Source organism: Gallus gallus, chromosome 15, assembly GCF_016699485.2.
Source record: "Gallus gallus isolate bGalGal1 chromosome 15, bGalGal1.mat.broiler.GRCg7b, whole genome shotgun sequence".
NCBI lineage: Eukaryota > Metazoa > Chordata > Aves > Galliformes > Phasianidae > Gallus > Gallus gallus.
This window is the reverse complement of record NC_052546.1, coordinates 6,995,778-7,016,611: the sequence shown is the minus strand read 5'-3', so window position 1 is coordinate 7,016,611 and position 20,834 is coordinate 6,995,778. Positions and strand designations below refer to the sequence as shown.

Below are 20,834 nucleotides of genomic sequence, written 5' to 3'. Positions count from 1 at the left end.
AGGCTTGGCCTGCAAAGCAGATCTGCTGACAACTTCTGTAACAAGCTAAACCTGGCAGAAACGTCCCCGTGCTTTTTCTCCTCTGGAAGAAACAGTCCTCCTGCAGCAAAACAAAGCAAGGAAGTTCACATTGCCTCCATTGGTTTTCCATGGAGGGCTTTGGGCTTGCAGTTATTCTCAGGTCCCACAAAGAAGGGCGATGCCAATGGGGGAACTGATGGCTGAGACAAGAAGAAAAACATGAGGGTAAGGAAATGGAGAACTGACACAGAGGAGTTTCAAAAGGAGCAGAAGATGAAAGGCTCAGAAAGGAAAGTCACCTCTATGATGTGGAGCTGCGCCCTGCTAACCCAGTGCTTGCTGGGACCCAACAGGCTGCTGTTCTGCCCATTTAATTCAATTAAACCATGCACGCACCTGCACCTGACAGGCTCTGATAGGCTTTTTCCTAATTGCATTAATTACCCCCCCCAGATGTTCCTATAGGTAAGAAGCTTACTTAACACAGCCCCTTCCACCTGACCTCACGTTGCCCAGCACTGCTCTCAGCCCTTCCCTGGCACTGCAGCCCCAGCACAGCACCGGGGTGCTCTGAGGTGGCACCCAGAGCACGAGGGGCAGCTGGGAGGTCCATCAGCCCTCCGCCTCCCCACAGCCATCGTGCAGTGCCAGGCACCCACACTGCATGGCCGGTAATGGCAGCTTTCCTCAAAGCATCCCTCTGCACGGAGCACGGCAGCAGAAAGCTGAACCTCTCCCCCTGCTGCCCTCGTTTACCTTCTGCTTAATTACAGTATCAGCACCCAAGGGAAGGCCCATGATTAAAACCCACTGCTCCTCCCACGTGTTGCTGATTTCCTAACGGGCTTAGCCCCAACTCTGCGTGCTATAGATAGCAGTGCTGCCCTGCTCCTCCTCCTCCTGCTCAGCCAAAGCTCTCCAGCAGCACCTCTGCCCCACCACGAGCTTCTGCAGTGCTCCCATCCTGAGCAGTTCGAGTATCCTTATGCTTTTTGAGTCAGAGGGACCCCCGAAGGCTGTCTGCTCCCACTGCCTGCAGTGCACAGGGACAGCCACAGCTCCAGCAGTGCTCACAGCCCCATCCCCTGACCGTGGCTGTCTGCAGGGATGGGGCACCCAGTGGGTTGGGTGGTTTGGTTTTCCCTTGGGGGCAGGGGGCAGGATGAGGGGAAGGCTGGAGACCAAAGAGAATCAATCACAGAATTAACATGACAGACAGCCAACTAGTGAGCAAGCAGGCTAGAGGAGATGAGAAACTTCTACAACCACGGCAGCAGAAGAGAAGCCCGATGGACTCCTGCTCTGTTCTGTTCCCATGCACCCGGCGTGAGCCCCGCACCCACCCCAGCTCCAACCTGCTATTTCCTGCCCCTATTTCCTGCACCACTCGTCTGCACTTCCCAATATGCAAATCTCCATCTCAGAACAGAAGGGGCCAGCAAATCAAAAGAGCTATAATTTAGTCCTCTTCCACTCCAGGGGACCAAAATAAGGGGAACCTAAAATCTATATCCAAAAGCGAAAGAAGCCCCACGAAAACCCTAAAACTGAGCGCAGTTCGTTGGCTCCTTTCCTCCCGGACCTGGAGTTAAACATCAAGGCTTCCCACTGGCTGACATCTCAGTGTGCATGCCCTCTTTCCCACCGAGCTCCCATCCCTGCAGGCCCTTCTGCCCGCCCCCCTGCAGAACAGCCCTTCCAGGACACGCACTGAGATGCTGCAGCTCTCCCAGCTCCTGGGATTGAAGGGAGGAAAGGCTGAAAGGGAGGAAAAGCAGACGACGTGGAATGCACAGAGGGTTGTTTGGGTTTGGTGCTTAAAAAATCACCAGCCCGGCCTCTTCCCCAGGCACACGTGTCCCATTGGCACGTCCTGCCCTCGTTCTTCCCAAGCTGTGACATTTAACAGCTCGGGCGCACAAACAATCTGAGGATGCTCCACACGAGCCCAGCAACCAGCAGCCCCTCAGCCAACAAACTTCGCCCTTCACAGCTTGGTTGCTGCTGAGCCTTGGCCCGCAGCCTTGGAATCCACTCTGCCCTACAGCTATTGCCTTGCAAACAGGCATTGCAGCAAACCCATCCCCTTCGCTTTGCATCGCTTAACCCAGAGGCACAAAATGGTGCCAACAGGTGCACGGGGCTCCGGCGAGAGCTTCAGCGAGACCTGCAGAGAGCAAGGAGATCTCTGCAGCATTGCTGGAGCAGACGGTGCTGGAGCTGCAGCACAGCCCTGCCATCGCCTGCAACCGGCTATGCAGCACGGCCGTGGTGCTGCAGGGCCCGGCTGTGCACACAGAGAAAGCCAAAAGCTCCTTGGGGAAAGGGCTCAACTGCAGACCCAGAGAGGAACAGAGACTTTCCGTGCACGGCGGTGGGTTTTTGCCGTTACTATACCAACCCGCATGCAAGCAGTTGATTTGTATTATATAATTGTACACGGATCCGGCTGCCAGTAGCACACAGCATTTCAGTATGCCCAACGCATCGTGTCGGTTCTAACGAAAGGGGGGTTGGGGGGGGGGGGGGGGTGGGGGGAAAAACCACCACCACACAAAAAAAAAAACGCACAGAAACCAGCATGAAGACATCTGACACCAGAGCAACAGTCACTGCTTCCTCCTGCGTGAGGAAATCCCTGCTCTGGGCCAAGCAGCGCCCATTGCCAGCCCCCCCCCCCCACCCCCCCCCCCCCCCGGCCCCAGGCGAGCCGCTGCTTCCCGTGCCAGCAACGGCTGCAAACCGCTTCCCACCTTCCTCCGAGCACCGGAGCTGCGAGTATGTCCTTCGCTCAGCAGCGCGGTTTGCGGACGGCTCTTTGCACGGTCAGCCCTGGGAGTGCGGCGCTTCGGCTGCATCGCCTCCCCGCCGCTCGCAGCCCCGCACAGCGCCCGGAGCACCGCACCGCGCAATGCCGGGCACGGAGCGCGGCGCACCTGCCGGGGCCGCAGCCCGCGGGCGGGTGGTGCCCTCCGCACAGCACGCAGCCCATAGCGCGACAACCGCTGCCCGGCACGGCGCGGCACGGCGAAGCGCTGACACCGCAGCAGGAAAGCGGTCACCTCCGCCTGCCCACCTCCGGCTGCGCCCGCGGGAGCGCAGGGCGAGGGCTGCGAGGGCAGCGCCGGGCTGACGGCCGCCGGCCCCTCCTGCGGCACGCACTGTGCGGGATTTGCCGTCCCGCCGGCTCGTCCCGCACGCCGGCACGGCGCCTCGCCGGGCTCCATCCGCCGGGCACGGCTCAGACAGAGCACCGCTCCCCCGGGAGCTCCGGGTCACGGCGCCGCGCGGCGCTCCCGCATCCCCGCTCCCGCACCCACCAACCCCCCCCCCCCCCCCTCGGCCGCCCCAAAGGAGTCGGGCGGCGCTGCCCACCCCCACCACCACCACCACCACCACCACCACCCCCCGTGCCCGGAGGCGGCCGATGCCCTCCTGGGCGGCCCGTTACCCGGCGGTACCTGGGCTCGGGCAGCGTGATCTTCTTGCTGGCCCGGGCCGCCGGCGTGCTCTTGCTCTTCTCCATCGCCATCAGGTAGCTGACATCGGCCAGCACCGCCTCCAGGTCCGCCATGTTCCCGCTCCCGCCGCCGGGCTGCAGATGGAGGCTCGGCCGGGGGCAGCCGCCCCCGAGGCGGGGAACGGCGGAACGGGCGGCGGCGGCGGCGGGGTTCGGCCGAGCGCCTCCCGCGTGCCTCGGTGCCGAGCGGCGGCTGCGTGCGTGCAGCGCGGCGGGGCCGCTCCCCGCCCTCCCTCTCTCGCTCTCTTCCCCCCCCCCCCCACCCCCCCACCTCTATCTCCGCTCCCGGGGCTCTCCGCCGGCCCTCAGCCCGCGGCCGCCGCGCCGGGCGGGCGGGAAACCCCCCCCCGCGGCGCAGCCGCCTCAGCCGGGCCGCTCCGCAGCGCCCCCCGCCCCGCGCCGCCTCCCGCGGGCGCTCGGCCCCGGGCTGCCGGCGGCGGCGGCCATGGGGCTGCGGTGCGAGGGGCTGCGGCGAAAACGCGGACCTGGATCGGCGGAGCGGGAGAGGGGACGGGGTGAGACGGGGGAGCGGACGCGCTGCTGGGCTGCGCTCGTGAGCTCAGCGGTCTCTCGCGACCCTCGTTTGGATCCCACGCTTCTATGAACCCCGCGGCTCCGTGCCCGGCCCCATCCCCATCCCCATCCCCATCCCCATCCCCACGTGCGGCGGTGCTCAGCGCTGTCTGCGTGGCAGCCGGCGCATATGCAGATTTTCGCTCCTCTCTCTCCCGAATTTCTTCAAATATGTCACGGATAATTGGCTGAATGAAAGGCGAAGTCAATGACAAGTCTGAAGGTTCCAACTCAAGCTTGTTGTGAGCTCTTTTCAAGCGCCGCCACTCCTCCTTCCTACGGCTTTCTGAAAGCTGATGAGCTGATCGGAGCCGGGGAAGGCACACGGCTGCGCCGCGAGCCGCCCTGCGGCCGAACGTGACGGCCCCGAGCATCGGACAGCGTCGCGGGGCAGCGGCTCCGCGGGCAGCGGGCTGAGCTCCGGGCTGTGCCCCGCCCGGGATCCCACCGCACCGCCCGCCTCGGGCTGCGCACGGAGCGGACCCTCCCGGGTGGGCCTCGAGGAGAAACGTCTTCTCCCGGGTGTTGGCCGCGCTCCGGGATTGGGTGGCCGCGGAGGTGATGGGGTCGCCGACCCCGGGATGTGGGGATGATGTGGCACTGAGGGATGCAGCCGGCGGGCGTGGAGGGGACGGGTTGGGTTTGTCGATCTCGGAGCTCACAAAGAGCCCACAAAGAGCCCAGCTGCCCCCAGGCAGCACGCTGGAAAACCTTTGCAGAAAGCCCCTTGGAGATAACGGGAGTGCCACGTGAAGCGCTCCCCCCTCAGTCCTCTCCCCGGGCTCCTGGTGCTCGGTGTCTGTTTGCACAGAAGCTGGCGCTGGCTGCCTTGGCTGATCATTCACCCGAATCCAATATCACACACCTGGTCCCCGGACCAGCCACCACGCCGACGTTAGCAGCGAGGCAAACAGCAGTGGGAGCCAAGCCCGTAGCACTGCCGCCACCCCCCGGCCCCATCCCCTGTGGGACGGAATGCCCCCACCCCGCCCCACCATCGCACCCCAAAAGTGGGGGACAAAGGAGGCTCTCTCCAGCCCCGGAGCTCAGAGGGGCGCACCGTGCTGCTGTCACACTGCTGCTTTCCCTACTGGGTACTTTGTTTCAGCCAAAGACGAAGTTGGGAGCTGTGCCCCGAGGTGCCCATCCAGGTGCTGCGGCTCTGAGCCCTCCGTGGGCAAACCCCAGGGAAGCAGTGGTGCAACAGAGGGACCCGTTTGGGCATCCCCCACATCAAAGGGGCCCTTGTCTGAATCCTTCTGCCTGTAGCCTGGAGGAGAAGGGGAAAGATTGGTTCCTATTAATAGCCCCGCATCCCACCAGATCCCAGCCTTAGCGAGGAGCCGTGAAAGACTGCGGCATCTGATGCTCTGAATAAATGAGGTAATTTGGGCAGAAATGTGTGCTCAGCAGCCCCGATTCCTGCCTTCTCCAGTCTGGGAGGAGATGGCAGCGATAACCGCTCCGCATTGGTGGCACCGGAGCAGAGCAGCTCAGAGCTTTCGTGCCCAGAGAGCGCCCAGAGCGGGTGCTGCAAACCCCACCACCTCCCCACCCCACAGCCAACCTTCGGCAGCGCACGGTGCCGATGGCTGCAGGCTGCACCGAGCCCAGCACAGGCTTTGCAGGAACGTGGACCATCTGCCAAACGATTCTCCTGCCCTCTCGGCGCCCTTGTAAAGCACACCAGTAGCTTATCTTCATTTCACAGCTGAGGAAGCGCAGCTCCAGAGCGGCCACCGTGCCCACGGGCCCGGCGGTTGGGAGAGATGCTGAGAGCACAGATGTAGCACCTCTCATCTCCCGAGCTCTGGCACCGCTGAGAGCATCTTTGCTGCAGGGAGCTTTGGGTTGCCCTCCAAACGAGCTGGCATCGCCACGCACCGCACTCAGAGCGAACGAGACCTGGAAATGATTGCAATTAAACACTAAAAGCAATGTGCTCCTTTCTGCTTGAGTAGAGCAGGGAAGGGCTACATGCCTGTAAACCACACAGGGCAGGACGCAGAGCACCCTGCCTGCCCTGCAGCACGGCCCCATGCCTCAGCAGATAATGATCTTTGCCTTTGGACTTAATCTTCTGTAAATCTCTCTCTCTTAATTGCTTATCATCCGGAAATCTCGGAGGGAGCCAAGGCAAACGCTCCCCCTCATGTGATGCAGCCATCCTCTCCTTCCCTGCTGTGGTCCTGCACACAGTGCACCCAGTGAGCCCAGTGAGCCCATGGCGCCCAGTGAGCCCATGGCACCCAGTGCACCCATGGCACCCAATGAGCCCATGGCACCCAGTGAGCCCATGGCACCCAATGAGCCCATGGCACCCAGTGAGCCCATGGCACCCAGTGAGCCCATGGCACCCAGTGCACCCATGGCACCCAGTGCACCCAGTGAGCCCATGGCACCCAGTGAGCCCATGGCACCCAATGAGCCCCACACTTGGCCCCACAGCACTGACATCACCCAGAGCCCAACCTGGCACCAACGGGCCCGCATGGTGCGTCCCCATTTGGAACAGCTTTTGCACCTTACGTCAATGACAAATGAAGAAAGGACAATCCTGAATTGGAAAGCAGAGAAACAGGGAAAAATGCAGTTCGTTTTTCCCCCGATTCCCTAAGAACCCCCCCCCCCAGCAGCTGATCTCTGCAGCACCGCCGTAATCCGGTGATACATTTTAATCCCATTACGTTGCCATGCGGCGGCTCACAGCCCGCTCGGCCTATGGGGAACAGATGTTCCCTAATTGGCAATTCCGCTGCCCAGGAGTTGACATCACCGAAAATAGTTTCTTTGCCTTTCGTGTTGACATTGAAAGCGAGACCCCGCGGAGGCTTTTACAGCCCCAAATTGCATGATGGCAGCGGCGGCTCCCACTGCAATTACCCATCTCCAGCTGCTGCGTGCCGGACTCGAGCAGCGGTGCTGGCGCTGGGATGCTGCGTCTCCGTGCAGCCGGGGCAGCCGTGATGCTGTCTGCTTACAGATGCCTTTGGGCGAAGCTATTGGAGGCAAAGGCAGCCCGGGGAACTGCAGGGCTGCTCCTGGGTTTGGGACAAGCAGCAAGCAGCGCTTTCGCAGTGATGAACCCACGCACAGCCCAATGCAGCTTGCTGAACTTGAGCTCCTGTGCTCACCGTGCAGCCATGCCCAGCCGTGTGTCCCCAGCGCTGTGCGCCTTCAGCCCTTGGTGTTATTCACCGTTTGTTTCTGTGCTGAGCATCTCCTAAGGGAGCTTTGGGGAAAACAGGGCTGCAGGGCGCTGGGCAGGAGCCGCCAAATCCCCACCGCTGCTCTAATCCCCTGATACATGTTAATCCCATTATGTCTCCATGTGGCTGTTTCCATTTCTGGCCTTGGAAGATGTGATGTTCCTTAATTAGCATTTTAGCTGGATGGGAGGGAGGTTCATTTGCCGGAGGAAGCCGTGAAGCTCTCCTGTCTTCCTTTTTCCCCACGTTGGCACTGGTGTTGGGATTTAAAGGGCACAACGGAAGCGAAGCGCGCTGGGCACTGCACTGAGCAGCAGCAGGACGCAGACGTGGCCACCCGAGGGGTGGGGGGTGCAGGCTCTGCCATCACCCCGCTGTTCACCTGGTGAGGGAAAATAAAGCTGAGTTTGACAGCCCGGAGAACAGCTTTAGCTGCAGTCTATTGGCACGGCAGCAGAACCACCCACAGGCAGGGAGAGCTGCACGGCCGCCAGCGCAGCAGCAGTGCCACTGAGTAACAGGTCTTGGGGACACCGTAAGGGACGGCCCCAATGGCACCTGGGGGCCGGCGGGGGATGGCAGCCACCTTATGCTTCTCAATACAAGTCAGTTAAAAATCAAAGCGAGCAGCAGTGCCACAGTCCTGCCTGGCACATCCTGCACAGCCACGTGCTTGAACACGGCTCTGGAGGAGTGCTGGACTCCATGGGGGGGTTTCCATGGTGGCAAACACTGCAGCAGCCAAGGGCAGGTGCTGCAAAGAGGAACTGCCGTCACCCTTCAATGGCAGCACTTATTGCTCACATCAGCTGATGGTGGGATGGGATGGGACAGGACGGGACGGGATGGGATGGGATGGGATGGGATGGGATGGGATGGGAAGGGAAGGGAAGGGATGGGATGGGATGGGGTGGGATGGGATGGGATGAAATGGGATAGGATGGGATGGGATGGGGTAGGATGTGATGCAATGGAATGCGATGGGATGCAGTGGAATGCGATGGGATGCACTGAGATGCGCCTTCCCTTGGCAGATGCAGGTGATGGGGCCAGGGTTACCGATGAGCAATGGTGAGTCAGAACAGGAGCAAGTGCAAAACAACAGAAGCACTTGCTCAGCGCGTTGCACTCAGCCAGGAAATCACATCTCCTCCCACATGGGCCCTGCAGCAGGCAGGGTGCAGCCCCCCCCATGGAGGAAGGCACCCAGCCAGGGCCAATCCTGCTCCTGCCCATGCTGTGGTGCTGCATCTCTTCAGGCCACAAAGCCCTGGGGACAGCCATTGGGGCAGACAGATCCCCATGCTGCTGGACTCATTGGCTTCCATCGCTCCATCCCAGCAGGGCCAGAGAAAGGCAGCACTCACAGCACGCTGTGGTCCAGCGCGCGGCACTAGGATGTGTGTAACAGTGTTATTTACACCCTGGGGGGCATGAGAGCGGAGGACAGTGGAAAACCCAACCTCAGCCACATCTGAGTCACCCCAGGCCCCATCTGAGCGCAGTGAAAGGGAAATCCCCCAGCAGGTCAGGTCACGGAGGCACCTCCTCCAACACACTCACATTTTCCCCTGCTGCTGTTGTTGCTTTCCCTTGAGACCCCCTGTGCCTCCTCGCCCCATTCTCACAGTGCCGTTTCCCCCCCCAGATGCTGCAGTTTCCTCCCGACAGCCCCAGCCCCGCAGCGGGGACCCGGCGGTGGCAGCAGCACATGGGCGGTGCCACGGCGCTCATCAAACCCCCCATTTCTCCCAGCAGAAGCTCTCAGGGCTGGGATCGTTCTGATGTTTTTCCCTTGGCACAGATATCTGCAGGCAGCCGGTTCCGCCGAGGCGACGCAGCGAGGCGCTGCCAAGCACGATGCACAGCAGGGCTGACATTTCCAAGCAGCATTTGGAGGATGATTAATGCCGCACAGTGTGGGGCCGTGCCAGGGCCGGCGGTGATAACGGGGCACAGGGGTGCAAAGCCCCACTTGTAGGGCTGACAGCCCCCGGTGCCCCCATTTGGCTGCATCGGTGCCGAACCTGCAGCAGAGCATCCCCATGCACAGGGATGTGGCTGCAGTGCCTGTGCTTCCTGCAGACCCCATTGGTGCCCACGTTTGGGTACAAGCGATGCACTTGACCCAGCGGTGCCACCCACCCTTGTATCCTGCACCTCTCGCTCCTGGTGCAGCCCTGCAGGAGTGCACTGCAACACACAGCCATGCTGATGCTGCAGGGGGGAACCAAGAAGAGCTGCAGCTGTGCAGCCCCCGCAGCCCTGCATGCAGTGCTGCACTGGAGCCGGCACTCAGCAGCTGCATTTGCTCAGCTCAGAGTGCAAATGATTAAAGCGTTATTTAGTGTTGATAATGCTAAATGAGAGGCTTATTGTGGGTTAAAGCAGCTATTAAGCAACGCTATTAAGCATCAGCGGTGCTTAATAACTGCTTTATTAAGCACTGAGGTGTCCACCCGGCCACCGGGGTGCTCTGAGGACAGCTGTGCTGGTTGGACACCCACCCGTAGCCATGCACCCTGCGGACCCCACGGTGATCTGAGCATCTCCATCCCCACGGCCCACATGCAGGGAGGTGAGCGCTGGTTGCCCGCCAAGGAAGGGCCCAGAGCAGCGACTTTGCAACTCCAAGCTTTATTCGGTTGCGGTGTGACTCACACGGAGGGAGATGGGAAGTGAGGCCGTGGGGGCAGCGGCAGGTGGGGGCAGCGCTCGGCCCCCTGTGCCCGGCAGTGCGGGGGCTTCAGTTGGAGGGGTGGTAAGCGCCGCGCTGGTGCCACTGCATGTCCCGGATGCGCCGCACCGACTGGATCTGGGGGTGCTGGGCGCCGAACTCGGAGCTGTCTTTGTAGTCGCCCTTCTCAAAGAGGTACTGGTAGCCTCTGTAGCCAGGGTACTGATAGCCCACCCACCTGCGGGCAAGCGCGGGGCGTGACTCAATGGCCACGGCATGGCCCAGTGGCCACAACACGACCCGATGGCCACAACACGACCCGGTGGCCACGGGATGGCCACGGCGCGGTGCCACGTGGGCGCATCGCCCGCTCCCCTCTCCCCGTACTCACGTGCCACTCTGCACCCGCACGGAGGAGACCTTCTCCTGGTAGCCGTGCGCATGGAAGCTGGGCACGTCGTCGTCGATGATCTCAATTTTCTTGCCGGTGAAGCTGGGGTTCTCATACAGCACGATTTTGTGCTCCTGGCTGTCCTGCAGCGGGGAGAGCGGAGGTGGGGATCAGCGCCGCCAGCCCCAGGGCTGGGCAGGGGGCAAAGCTTGGGGCCGTGGGGAAACTGAGGCAAGGGGTCCCCCCGCCGCGCCCCCCAGCAGCCGCCCCTCAGCTCTCGGGGCACCGCTCCCCATCCCAACCGCCCCCCGGGGGTCCCTGAGTGCTGCCCCTCCGCCCGCGGGGCTGGGGAGGGCGGGGGAAGGCGGGGGAAGCCATCGGGCTGCAGACCTTGGTCTGGCGGGTGGGTAGTGGCTGTCGGGGTGCTCTCACCACTTTGATGGGTCTCAGGGAGGTGATGCTGTCGCTTCTCCGGCTGTTGGTCCAGGAGTCCCAGCGGGGGTACTCCCCCTTCTCAAACACAAACTGCTCACCCTTGCAGCTTGCCTGCTCGTAGCCCACCCAGCTGGAAGGGAGCAGAGGGTGGGCTTCAAGGGGGGGGCCGGGATGAGCCCCCCGCCATGCCCCCTCTTCTCCATCCCATAAAACGCAACGAGCACTGCAGTGCCGGGGGAGCAGCCTCCATCTAAGGCAAACCCAGGTACCCGTCTCCCAACACCCCCCGCCCCCACCGACGTACGGTCCGGAGTGCACGAGGATGGAGCCCACTTTGTCCACACCGGCATCCTTCAGGTTGGGGCAGGCACCGCTGAGCTCATGGCAGCGGCCCTGGAAGTTCTCCTGCTCGAAGATCGCAATCTGCAGGAGAACGGGGCCGTGAGAGCAGGGCATGGCCCACACTGACCCCAAAATGCAAGCACTGACCGTAGGGCCCCCACCCTCACGGCACAGCCAGCAGGGCGCATCCCCATCAGCCACCAGCTCAGCACTGATTTCATGGCGCAGTGGGGTGGCAGGAGAGCATGCATCACATCTGTGGGGATGGCGGGGGACTGGGAGCTGAGCCCGGGTCCCTGGGGTGCCCCGGTCACGGGGGGGACCCCACAGGGCAGAGCAGCCGCACGGCCACCCCAGCACTGGAGCTGCAGTTGGGGCGCCCGGAGGGGTTTGGGGTGCCCCGGCCCCACAGACTGACCTTGGAGCTGGCGGGCTGCTGCTTGGAGGCCGGCATCTGGTGTTCGGAAGCCATGCTCAGCTGGGCGCGCTGCTTCTTCAGGGGGAAGCTCAGTGTTAGTGCCAGACTGTGCGTGTGGTCCCAGCTCCGTGCCCACATCCGCACCCCATGCGCAGTGCTGAGCCCCAGCCTGACCGTGTCCCCACTGTGCTGCCCGGGGGTCGAAGCCCCGTTCCCCACGGGGTGGGGGTCCCAGCGCAGAGCTGGGCCGGGCCCTGTGCACCAAACAGCCACACGGCGGGGCGGTTCTGCTCAAAAACCGTATGACTGACTTAGTGCCCGGCTTGGGGCAGCACTGCCCCTGGGTTGCCCGGTCCGTGGCTCCGGGTGAGAGCTGCAAGACGGGGTGGAAACCAACCCAGAAAGGAGAGGACAAAGAGAGAGAATCCTTACCAGTGAGACCAGTACCGCCTGAGCCAGTGGAGGGCTGGGGCCGAGGGGTGGAATTTATACCGCCTCGCAGCAGAACGATGCCCGGACTATTTACCAAATAGCTAGAGCATGATTCAAAGCGAGAATGCTGGATTAAACCCCAATGAAAACCTCGGTCAGCTGACCCGCCAGGCCATTGTCTCCCGAAACCCCAAGTCGGAGTTATTTCATTAGCTTTCACATTCGCCTCACCCGCTTTGTTGGGTTTGTTGGCAAGGAGATTTGGAGTTTGCATGCATCAGCCGAACGCATGCCAAGACCCAGAGCGACCCTTGCGAACAAAGGCCCGGCAGCCCTGCTTCAGGAGTTTTGGAGCCAGGGAATTGATCCCTCCAACAAACCGCCCGAGCGCCCGAACCGCTGCCGTCAGCACTTTCCTCGTGCGGTGCCAACTGGAGGGCTCAAACAGAAAGCACCTGAGCTACCCCAGCGGGGGGATCCCCCAGCCCTGTGCCACGTGGGGTGAGCTCTGGGGGTCCTCCTGTAGCCACAACCCTTTTTTGGGGCCCCCGGCAGTGACTCAGCGTGGGTTCCATCGGCACATGGGGACAAAGACACCGTTGGATCCCCGTCCTGCAGCCCTGCGCCTGCACGGTGCCTGTAGGATCCCACCTGTGGCCAAGCAGTTTTCCTGGGGGACTCACGGCTCTGAGCCCCCCTCGCAGCAGCAGACCCCTCCCCTGCCACCCTATGTGGCACATAGCATTAGCACAGAGCAGAGCAGCACCCCCAGGGTGTTCTGCAGGGTCTGTGCCCCCCACCTGCAGCTCCTCCTGCCCCAGCATCGTGGGAGGACCCCGGGGCTCCTCTGCCTGGGTACATCCATCAGCGCTCGCCCTGATGCACACAGGACAGCAGCACACGGAATCAGCGCCACAATCTGAGCACAACACGGGGCTCAGGAAGCCCCACCGTGGGACCACACGGAGCTGTGACTGCAGGAAACCGAGGGATGGCTTTTGGCACCTCTGGCGTGTGATCCATTGATGCGACAGATCCAGAGCAGGATCCTTCTCTATCCCCAATGCTGGGGGCAGAGGCACGCAGTGTGGAAGGTGGCCCCACGCCCAGCTGCCACCCCCATCCCCCACAAGAGAACCCCCAGCCCAGGGTGAGGGCACGTGTCCCAGCACCGAGCAGAGAATCATAGAAGTAGGTATAGACCCTATCCAGTCCAACCCAAACCCACCCCCACCGTGCCCACTAATACGTCCCCTTGCGTCCCAGACAACCACACGTGTGGGGTTCTCAGGCAGCTATGACCCATCCCCCATCCCTGCTGCCAGTCCCAAACACCACTACCGCTTCCATACCCCACGCAGCTGCTCACAGTACCCACCACCTGGGCATGAATGTCAGGATGGGTCCTCCCCAAACTCCAGGGCTCGCAGCAGGGTCCAGCAGTTGTCCCCAAGGCTCTGCCCTCCTGCCTGTCCCATCCAGGACAGCCCCATCGCGGTGCAGCAGGACCAGCAGGGCAGGGCAGAGGAGAGGCCCCCATGCACCTGGTTGGCCACGTTCACAGCCGAGGTCATGCCATGCCCGGCATCCCCGGTGGCTGCACCAGCACTGAGCTCACAGTGGGGCACGTGGCACACCGTGCATTTGCAACCAAAGGGGCTGAGGGGAAGTGTCGGGGAGATCAGCCTGGGGAGCAGCAGCTCTGGAGGTGGCTCAGTGCTGCCGTGTGCGGTGCAGGAGCAGCCCCAGGGATGAGGGATGCACGGGAGGTTGAGGGCTGTGCGGGGCACTGGGGGGTTCTACACGGGGCACAGCCCAGCCAGGGGTCAGCCCCACTCTGGGTGCTGCACTGCGTGTGAGCTGCCCGCGCCCCCGGCCACGCTCCAGCCTTGTGCTCAGGGGCAGCGCTCCCACGGCGCAGGCAGATGCTTTGAGAAGGGAACAAACCCTTGGCAAGCGCCCCGAGCCGCAGCCCCGGGGCTGTTGGTTTTGGACGGCCGTAGCCTTTATGTAACGCTGCACCCGCTCCGTGCGCCCCGGCTGCGCCCGCTTCCCACCCTGACCACGCAGCGCCGCAGCCTCAGCTCAGAGCTTTATTGAGGTTTTTGCACAAAGAACACCAAACCGATGGCACCGGCGGCAGCATCTCCACCACCCGTCGCAGGGCCGGCGCGGCGCTCAGCTGTTCTCGAAGGAGCCACGCTGGTGCCACTGCTGGTCCCGCACGCGGCGCACCGACTGCATCAGGGGCTGGTTGGCGTCCCACTCGTTCCAGTGCCGGTACTCGCCCTTCTCAAAGACGTGCTGGCGGCCCCGGTACCCCGGGTACTCATAGCCCACCCACCTGTGCATGGAAGCAGCGCTCAGTGGGGCCGTGGGGACAAAGTGCCGTCCCCGGGACAGGAGAGCCGCCCCGTCCCACCGCTGCTGCAGCCCTTACGTTCCGTTCAGGGCCCGGACGCTGGCCACGCGGTCCTGGAAGCCGTGGGCCCACAGGCTGGGCACGTCGTCATCCACAATCTCCATCTTGCGCCCGGTGTAGCCGGCGTTCTCAAAGAGGTGGATCTTGTGGTCGGGGCTGTCCTAAGAGGGACGTGGGTTAGGGATAGCCCCATAACCCCGTCCAGCCCTCCGTGCCCCCCGCCGCCGCTACTCACGATCTGGAGGGGGCGGAGGGACATGAGGCTGTCGCTGTTGTGGCTGTTGGACCAGGAGTCCCAGCGCGGGTAGTCACCCTTCTCCAGCACAAACTGCTCCCCAGCAAAGGCCTGCCGCTCGAAGCCCAGCCACCTGCAGGGCAGCGCGTCACCACCCCCAGCACGGGGACGTGGCCCAGGGTAGGCGTACCCCAGTCCCACCCCCCCAACTTACGGGCCAGACTCCACCTGGATGGAGCCCACCTTCTCCAGAGCTTTATCGACCACGTTGGGGAGCTCCTCGCTCAACTCGCACCTGCGGCCCTGGAAGTTCTCCAGCTCATAGATGGTGATCTGGTGGGCGTAGAAACAGCACCAGCTGCTGCGTGCGGGTGCTGTGTGCATCCTGTGCCAGCACAGGGCTGAGCTGAGCACTCAGGGTCGTGGAGCCAGCCAGACCCACGTAGGTGTCAGCATCACATCCCCATGCCGGGGACAGCGCTCCTCTGACAGTAGATCCGTGGCCCACTGCTGGCTCCCACCAGCCCCACCACACCCCAGGCATGCTCCAGCCCTAAGAATGAGCTCGTATTTGGGTATTTTCACCTCAAGCCCAGCAGGTGTGAGGCCCCACCGCCTCACCCGGACTGCCGTGCAGCACTGGGGCAGATCCCCACCCTGGGCGGGTCCCAGCTGCAAGCCCCTGCTTTGTGTCACGGGGTGGCAAAGGACGGAGGTGACACCCACAGCCCTCAGCCCAAACCCGCCAACAGCAGCTCATGACTGCCCGAGCAGAGAGCCGCAGCAGTGCTCCATCTCCTGGAGCTGCACACGCTGCAGCCCGAGAGGAAAAGTCACGGGGAGGTGACAAACACACCAGGACGCAGCCGCTGCTGCAGGTGGCCACGCACTGCTGGTGCCCTGATGGCACCGGCGCACCCAGGGGTGACGCTGCCACCACGTAGCACCTGGCTGTGGGTAACAGCGCAGCGACCAACCAACCACGTGCACAGGCAGCGCATCACCGCCGTCCCCGCATACCTTATAATTGCCACCGCGTTCACCAGCGCCCTCCCCAGTCACCATCTGCTCGGGGGGACTCTGCTGCTCGGTCATCGTGCCTGGAAAACCCAAATCGCGGCCGTTAACGCAGCTTCAGGTGAGGCACCTGACCCTCCCCACTGCTACGGGGTTCACAGGAGCGGCATCCAAGCAAGCCCCACGCGTGCCATTATGGCTAATTATGGTTAATCACCCCCTGCAGCACCGCTCCTCGCCCCAGCCCGGCTGCACCGCGCACCTCTCCCGTTGTGTCCCGCGGCGATGCCCGGCTGCGGCCGCGCTATTTATGGGCTGCGTCTGCCCAGGGCAGCACTTTGCTCGGACGCTGATGCAGCAGCCGCGTCCGCCTGATTCCGTCCGTGAGATTTCATCTCAATAGGGCGGGCGCGCGGCGCTGCATGGGAGCAGCGTTGGGATTTCTCCCGGCCGCCCCTTAAAAATGTGCCGCAGATTAACGTCGAAATCGGCGTCAGCACGTTCATGGAGCTTCTTGCCAGGAGCTCTGGAAAACTCTCCCATCAGCAGCAAAGGGCAGGGCTCAGGCGGAGAGCACAAGCGAACACCGTGCAGAGCACTGCAGCTGTTTGGGGATGCACACGGTATGGAGGCAATGGCGAAGGCACGCGGAGCCCCAAACCCATATCACAGCCTTGCTCCTGCCCCCAAAGCCACGCGCGCCCTAGAAATCCACCTTTTCCCCCCTCTGTAATTCATGAGGATGAAGAAAAAGCAACAACTGCTGACTTGCTCCTGATCAGAGGTCAAATCAATGAGAAATACCTTCCCAACGCTTGTACTTAGTTGGGACACACACCCTGGTTCCCTCCCGAGGCAGAGACTGGGCCATCACTCCACGGGATGGGGTATGGGATGCTGCCCTGGGATCACACCACAGCCCAACTGACTAATTAGGTTCCTCTAATTAACAAAGAACTGATGAACGCCCTAAGGCCACGTTCCCACCTCACCTGAATAGCAAACACAGCACGTGGCAACAGAAGTGTAAAGAACTCAACAGGCATTATTGGGAATGAAAACAGACATGTATATAAAGTGTGTTACAGTCTGTTCTACCATTCGTGACGTAGTAACATATTTATAGATCTTTTATTACAGTGAGAACCTGCAGAGAAGGATGTAGGTATATTCCATTCTTATACGATGTAAAGAAATAGAACAGAAAAGACACTTTCCCATTCAACAACATTCTAAAGATGCTTTTTAATTAGACATGTAAGCATTAAACATTTCTCAGTAGTAGGTTGAACTACCAAATACAGTAAGTTTCAGTGCATTGTCCAAGCAGACGTGGAAATGCATACACATTTGTTCCCCAAACACAGAGCCAACACTGTGGGCAAAGAATCTCTGCCTTCATCTGTTAGACCATGGAACAGCCAGTTCTCCAACGAGTGGCAACGCAACACCGTCAGCCTGCCGAGTTCTAGAATTAAGCCTGCCTAAGTATTCTGGTAAGCAGGGGGGATTTACCTGATTTCTAGATCCTTTTTGAAGTGGGACACAGCTGGTGAATGCTGCCTGAAAAATTCCAACAGAGTGCACAAAGCTGACCTCAGATTTGCCTTTTCCACCATCATCTAACAAGAAGGGGAAAAAAAAAAAGAAAAAACATGTGCAATTTGTTTAGAATTGGCTACGGGCAGCTCTTCTGGTTGACTCCATTTGAGCAGACGTCCCATGGCTCAGGGCTGGAAGGTCAGGTGGCGAGTTGGGAGTTGGAAGAGGCTTAAAATGGGACGGGGGCAAGAGCTCCGGTGTGCAACGGGGCACAGCAGCAAGGAAGGGTTTTAATTAGAGAGCCGTACTGATGAAGTACGAGAAGCTGCTACTGAAAGCAGATCTGGGTGAGACGCGTGCAGCTGGGACCTGCATCCTGACGTGCTGCTGTCGTTTCCGATGAGCAGGGCGGGCTCCTCCGGGAGGAGCACTGGCACATGGGTTTGGCAGCGACGGGCTCGGCAGACAGCAGCGTGGGCAGATGCACTGCTGTGGGAGCCCCGCCGGAATCGGAGCCTTCTGAGAAGCCGGATCATCAAGGAGAAAAGGAGAAAGAGTTCAGTGCTGGTGCTGCATCTGCAGGAGCGAAGGACGCCCGCCAGCGGGGCCGGCACAACGGACAGCTCCTTTGGGTCCGCCTTCCTACGGGATTGCTGAAAAGAGCACTTAATGGGGGAAAGAATCAAGTGTGCCCTAAACGGGCATCTTGCTTGATATGCCAGAATCTGTGTTCAAAACACGAATGCATTGGAGATATCAGCGATATCCGTAACACCCACGTTATGCCTGAGGCGATCTGTACGGCTATTGGAACCTCAGCCTTAGCAAAAGAAGTAGTAGTAAATCATCTGAGAGACCGGAGATCACGTTTAGGTTATCCCACACAATCAGCATAAAAATAAAAGCTTAAAACTGGTATTTACAGATTAACGAATAAAAACATGAAGTGGGACTATCCAAACTGCTATTAAGGTGACATTCAACAATTAACTGGAACCCTGATATGAGTAGAACATCCTCCCTCTTCTCTTCCTTTATTTTTTGTTATAAAAAAAACAGTATTTACATTCTTTTAATATATATATGTATATATATGTATATATATATCTTTTTAAAGAGAACTGGTTGACGTTATTGCTTGATCCTTTTTTTTAGGAAAGACATTCCAATGAAGCAATTATCCCACATGCTGACAAAACACTGAATGCACCACTTCAAGAGTGACCGAAAATTAACAATTTGTTCATCTAAAAAAAACTGATATTTGTCTGCTGGGTCAGCAGAGCACACGGAAATATAAGCCAATCAAAAATACATTATACAAAAAAAAAATCAAGTTTCCTTTTTCAGTATGGCAGTAAACATCATTTGTTCTTCCACTCTCACCTTCCACAGACTTCATTCTCAATAGGAGCTGACTATATATATATATTTTTTCAACCAAAAAAAGATAAATTTGATTAAAATTCTTCTGTTCATAAACAAACACAAAGCCCAGCCTTACAGCCAACACAACTACCACAAGTCGTACATTTCAGGTGCTGAACATACGGGTAGGAATGAAGTCTTTGTTCAACAGTGACAGGACTTCTCCAGTGCACAGCACTCCTACACCAAACATTACAATCTTCTGAGACTCTCTGAAAGTTAGCACTATGAACCACTGGTTCTTCTTCCAGGTAGCTCTAAAGTGACCATCCTCCCATATCCGAAAAGATACAGCTTTGTATTTGACTATGAATATTAAGCAGCTTTCTCCACAAAACAGGAAGGCACCATGCACATAGCAGTTGAGGCAGGAAGCAAACAGCAGCAACATGACATGTGAATTTTAAGTTCAGATGAGTTAAGGCTTCTGTTAAACTTCTTTATCTTCTTCTAGCTAGAATCACTATCTGAAAAGGAAAAAAACAACAGAAACTGTTGAAGTAAATGAATGACATGGTCAAGAAATATCATAGAATATGGGTTGGAAAAGACCACTAAGATCATCTGGTCCAACCATAAGAGCAGTGAAACACTTCTTAGCAGTGTTTTTATTAGACATGTAGCAGCTACTGCTACTGCAGTAGCAAAGACCCACAAACGTCTGTTCACTGGAGCAGTCTCATCTTGGTCTTGTCCTACTCAATACTCCAAACATCCAAGAGCTGCCCAGAATGCTGCTGAAAATCAGCATACTCATACTGTGTACAAGTCTCACTTTATAGAATTACTTTACAGAATTACAATGGAATCATAAAGGTTGGAAAAGACCTCTAAAGTCATCTAGCCCAGTGGCCGTGTTGTTGTTGCTCAATGGAAGCACTATGGAATGGCAGCACAAATGGGCTGAGTGGTGTCAAAGCAAAACTGACTGCAGAGAACGAGTGTAAACGAGTCACAAAAGCTGCTCTGCCTCAGCAGATTCACTTTACTATAAATGTGTGTCCAGGAATACAGTCTGCTTTAATGTTTACACTTACATAGCTGCTATACTGACACATTAAGGAAATATTTTCCATGTCTTCCTTTATGCTTGCACGCTTTCATTTAGCAAAGCTCTGCTTTCAGCATCAGAAGATACCTTTATCAAACCTGATTCTCATAATGGCTCTGTCTCTTCTTTGATTTCAGCTCCTTAAGCCACTGAGGAGATTTTTCTTCTGACCTAGGATATAAAAATATACTCTTTAATAATGAAAATTCATCAATGAAACAAACCAAAGAAAACAATTATACAACTTTCTCTGGAGCCCCAGGAGCCTCCCTTGCAGCTTTCTGACTCTCGTGGAAATCTCTCACCTTTCCTCCTTCTCTACACTGGAGGGCAGTATTCTGCTACCAGGAGTTCCAAGCTGTGGTTTAGGGGATTTGAACGGCTGAGCAGAACTTGGCTCCCCAGGACTCTCAGACTCGTGTCTTTTCCGCAGCTGGGCCTAAAAAGTGAAAATAAAGAACAGAGGTCCTTTTTAAGGCAGCAGTAAGACTGTTTGTGCAATGCAAAGCACATCACACATTTATATAAACAGATGATCCGATACATTCTGCCTTCACTCACCTTGAGAACAGAGTGGTCCATTCCTGGAAATATGGGAAGCCTCTGAGCCTGCACAGAAGACAATCTCCCAGAACGCTGTGTCTTTTCTTCCTCATCAGAATCCTCTTGTTGCATAGGTTTCTTCTCTTCTAATCAATTGTTTAAAAGAAAATATATATATATATATATATATATATATTCAGCAAGCTTTCCACCTCTAACATTCTAGATAGAACTCTGATTCTGTTCAAAAATGTATTAATAGTAATACAACACTGTAATGAGTTCAGTGCTCCAATGGAGATCAAAGCAACAAACAGCTTAAATACTCAGCAATAGAAAGATTTCTTGCTGGCAGACAGAAGGGAACAAAAGGTACTCCTAAGCTAATGAATGCCACTCTACAGAGACCTGAGAGTGGCCATTCAGTATCTAAAGGGGTGTAATAAAGAAGGGGATGCACTCTTTAGCAGGGTCTGTCATGACAGGACAAGGGGAAATGGTTTCAAACTAAATGAGGGGAGATTTGAGTAGGATATAAGGAAGAAGCTTTTACACTGAGGGCAGTGAGACACCACACA

General features: G+C 58.4%; 4 protein-coding genes across 18 annotated transcripts in view; all 4 read right to left on the bottom strand.

The window, feature by feature from the left end:
• The window catches only part of GRK3 (G protein-coupled receptor kinase 3), a 45,183-nt gene extending 41,464 nt beyond the window's left edge, over positions 1 to 3,719 (bottom strand). For 3 of the 4 annotated variants that reach the window (XR_006931562.1, XM_015275493.4, XM_040648545.2), the window contains exon 1: positions 3,483 to 3,719. Coding sequence is in view for 2 of the 4 variants with exons in the window: in XM_015275493.4 (XP_015130979.2) it covers positions 3,483 to 3,595 (113 nt within the window). In the remaining 2 variants the exon portion in view is untranslated. Of the gene's footprint in view, positions 1 to 2,774; positions 3,022 to 3,482 lie in introns of those variants that run through there. The other variant, XM_046901309.1, reaches the window with a different exon arrangement.
• A 6,222-nt stretch (positions 3,720 to 9,941) lies between these two features.
• Positions 9,942 to 12,095, bottom strand: CRYBB2 (crystallin beta B2). Of its 2 annotated transcripts, none has more exons than XM_015275225.4 (6): positions 12,019 to 12,046; positions 11,587 to 11,661; positions 11,131 to 11,249; positions 10,782 to 10,956; positions 10,392 to 10,534; positions 9,942 to 10,238 (listed from the first exon to the last, which is right to left on the bottom strand). In XM_015275225.4, the coding sequence occupies exons 2-6, from the start codon at positions 11,638 to 11,640 to the stop codon at positions 10,070 to 10,072; spliced, it is 660 nt and encodes a 219-aa protein (XP_015130711.2). In that variant the 5' UTR covers positions 11,641 to 11,661; positions 12,019 to 12,046; the 3' UTR covers positions 9,942 to 10,069.
• A 2,002-nt stretch (positions 12,096 to 14,097) lies between these two features.
• Positions 14,098 to 15,975, bottom strand: CRYBB3 (crystallin beta B3). Its single transcript, NM_205191.1, is given in 6 exon segments — positions 14,098 to 14,362; positions 14,459 to 14,601; positions 14,676 to 14,808; positions 14,890 to 15,008; positions 15,696 to 15,775; positions 15,955 to 15,975. Coding segments are annotated over 5 exon segments (636 nt in total). The 5' UTR covers positions 15,771 to 15,775; positions 15,955 to 15,975; the 3' UTR covers positions 14,098 to 14,196.
• A 930-nt stretch (positions 15,976 to 16,905) lies between these two features.
• KIAA1671 overlaps positions 16,906 to 20,834 on the bottom strand; it is a 47,218-nt gene continuing 43,289 nt past the window's right edge. For 9 of the 11 annotated variants that reach the window (XM_046901187.1, XM_015275339.4, XM_046901188.1 and 6 more), the window contains 4 exons: positions 20,275 to 20,402; positions 20,019 to 20,152; positions 19,801 to 19,884; positions 16,919 to 19,129 (listed from right to left, as the gene is read on the bottom strand). In XM_046901187.1, the coding sequence (XP_046757143.1) occupies positions 19,806 to 19,884; positions 20,019 to 20,152; positions 20,275 to 20,402 (341 nt within the window). In that variant the 3' untranslated portion in view covers positions 16,919 to 19,129; positions 19,801 to 19,805. 11 annotated transcript variants of the gene reach the window in all.

What these genes read in the sequence shown, in the direction of transcription:
- CRYBB2 (XM_015275225.4), bottom strand. Translation starts at nt 11,640, where the DNA reads ATGGCTTCCGAACACCAGATGCCGGCCTCCAAGCAGCAGCCCGCCAGC. An exon ending in AGCAGCCCGCCAGCTCCAAG is followed by an intron (nt 11,250 to 11,586) that starts GTCAGTCTGTGG and finishes GTTCTCCTGCAG; the next exon opens with ATTGCGATCTTCGAGCAGGA. An exon ending in ATCCTCGTGCACTCCGGACC is followed by an intron (nt 10,957 to 11,130) that starts GTACGTCGGTGG and finishes GCTCCCTTCCAG; the next exon opens with CTGGGTGGGCTACGAGCAGG.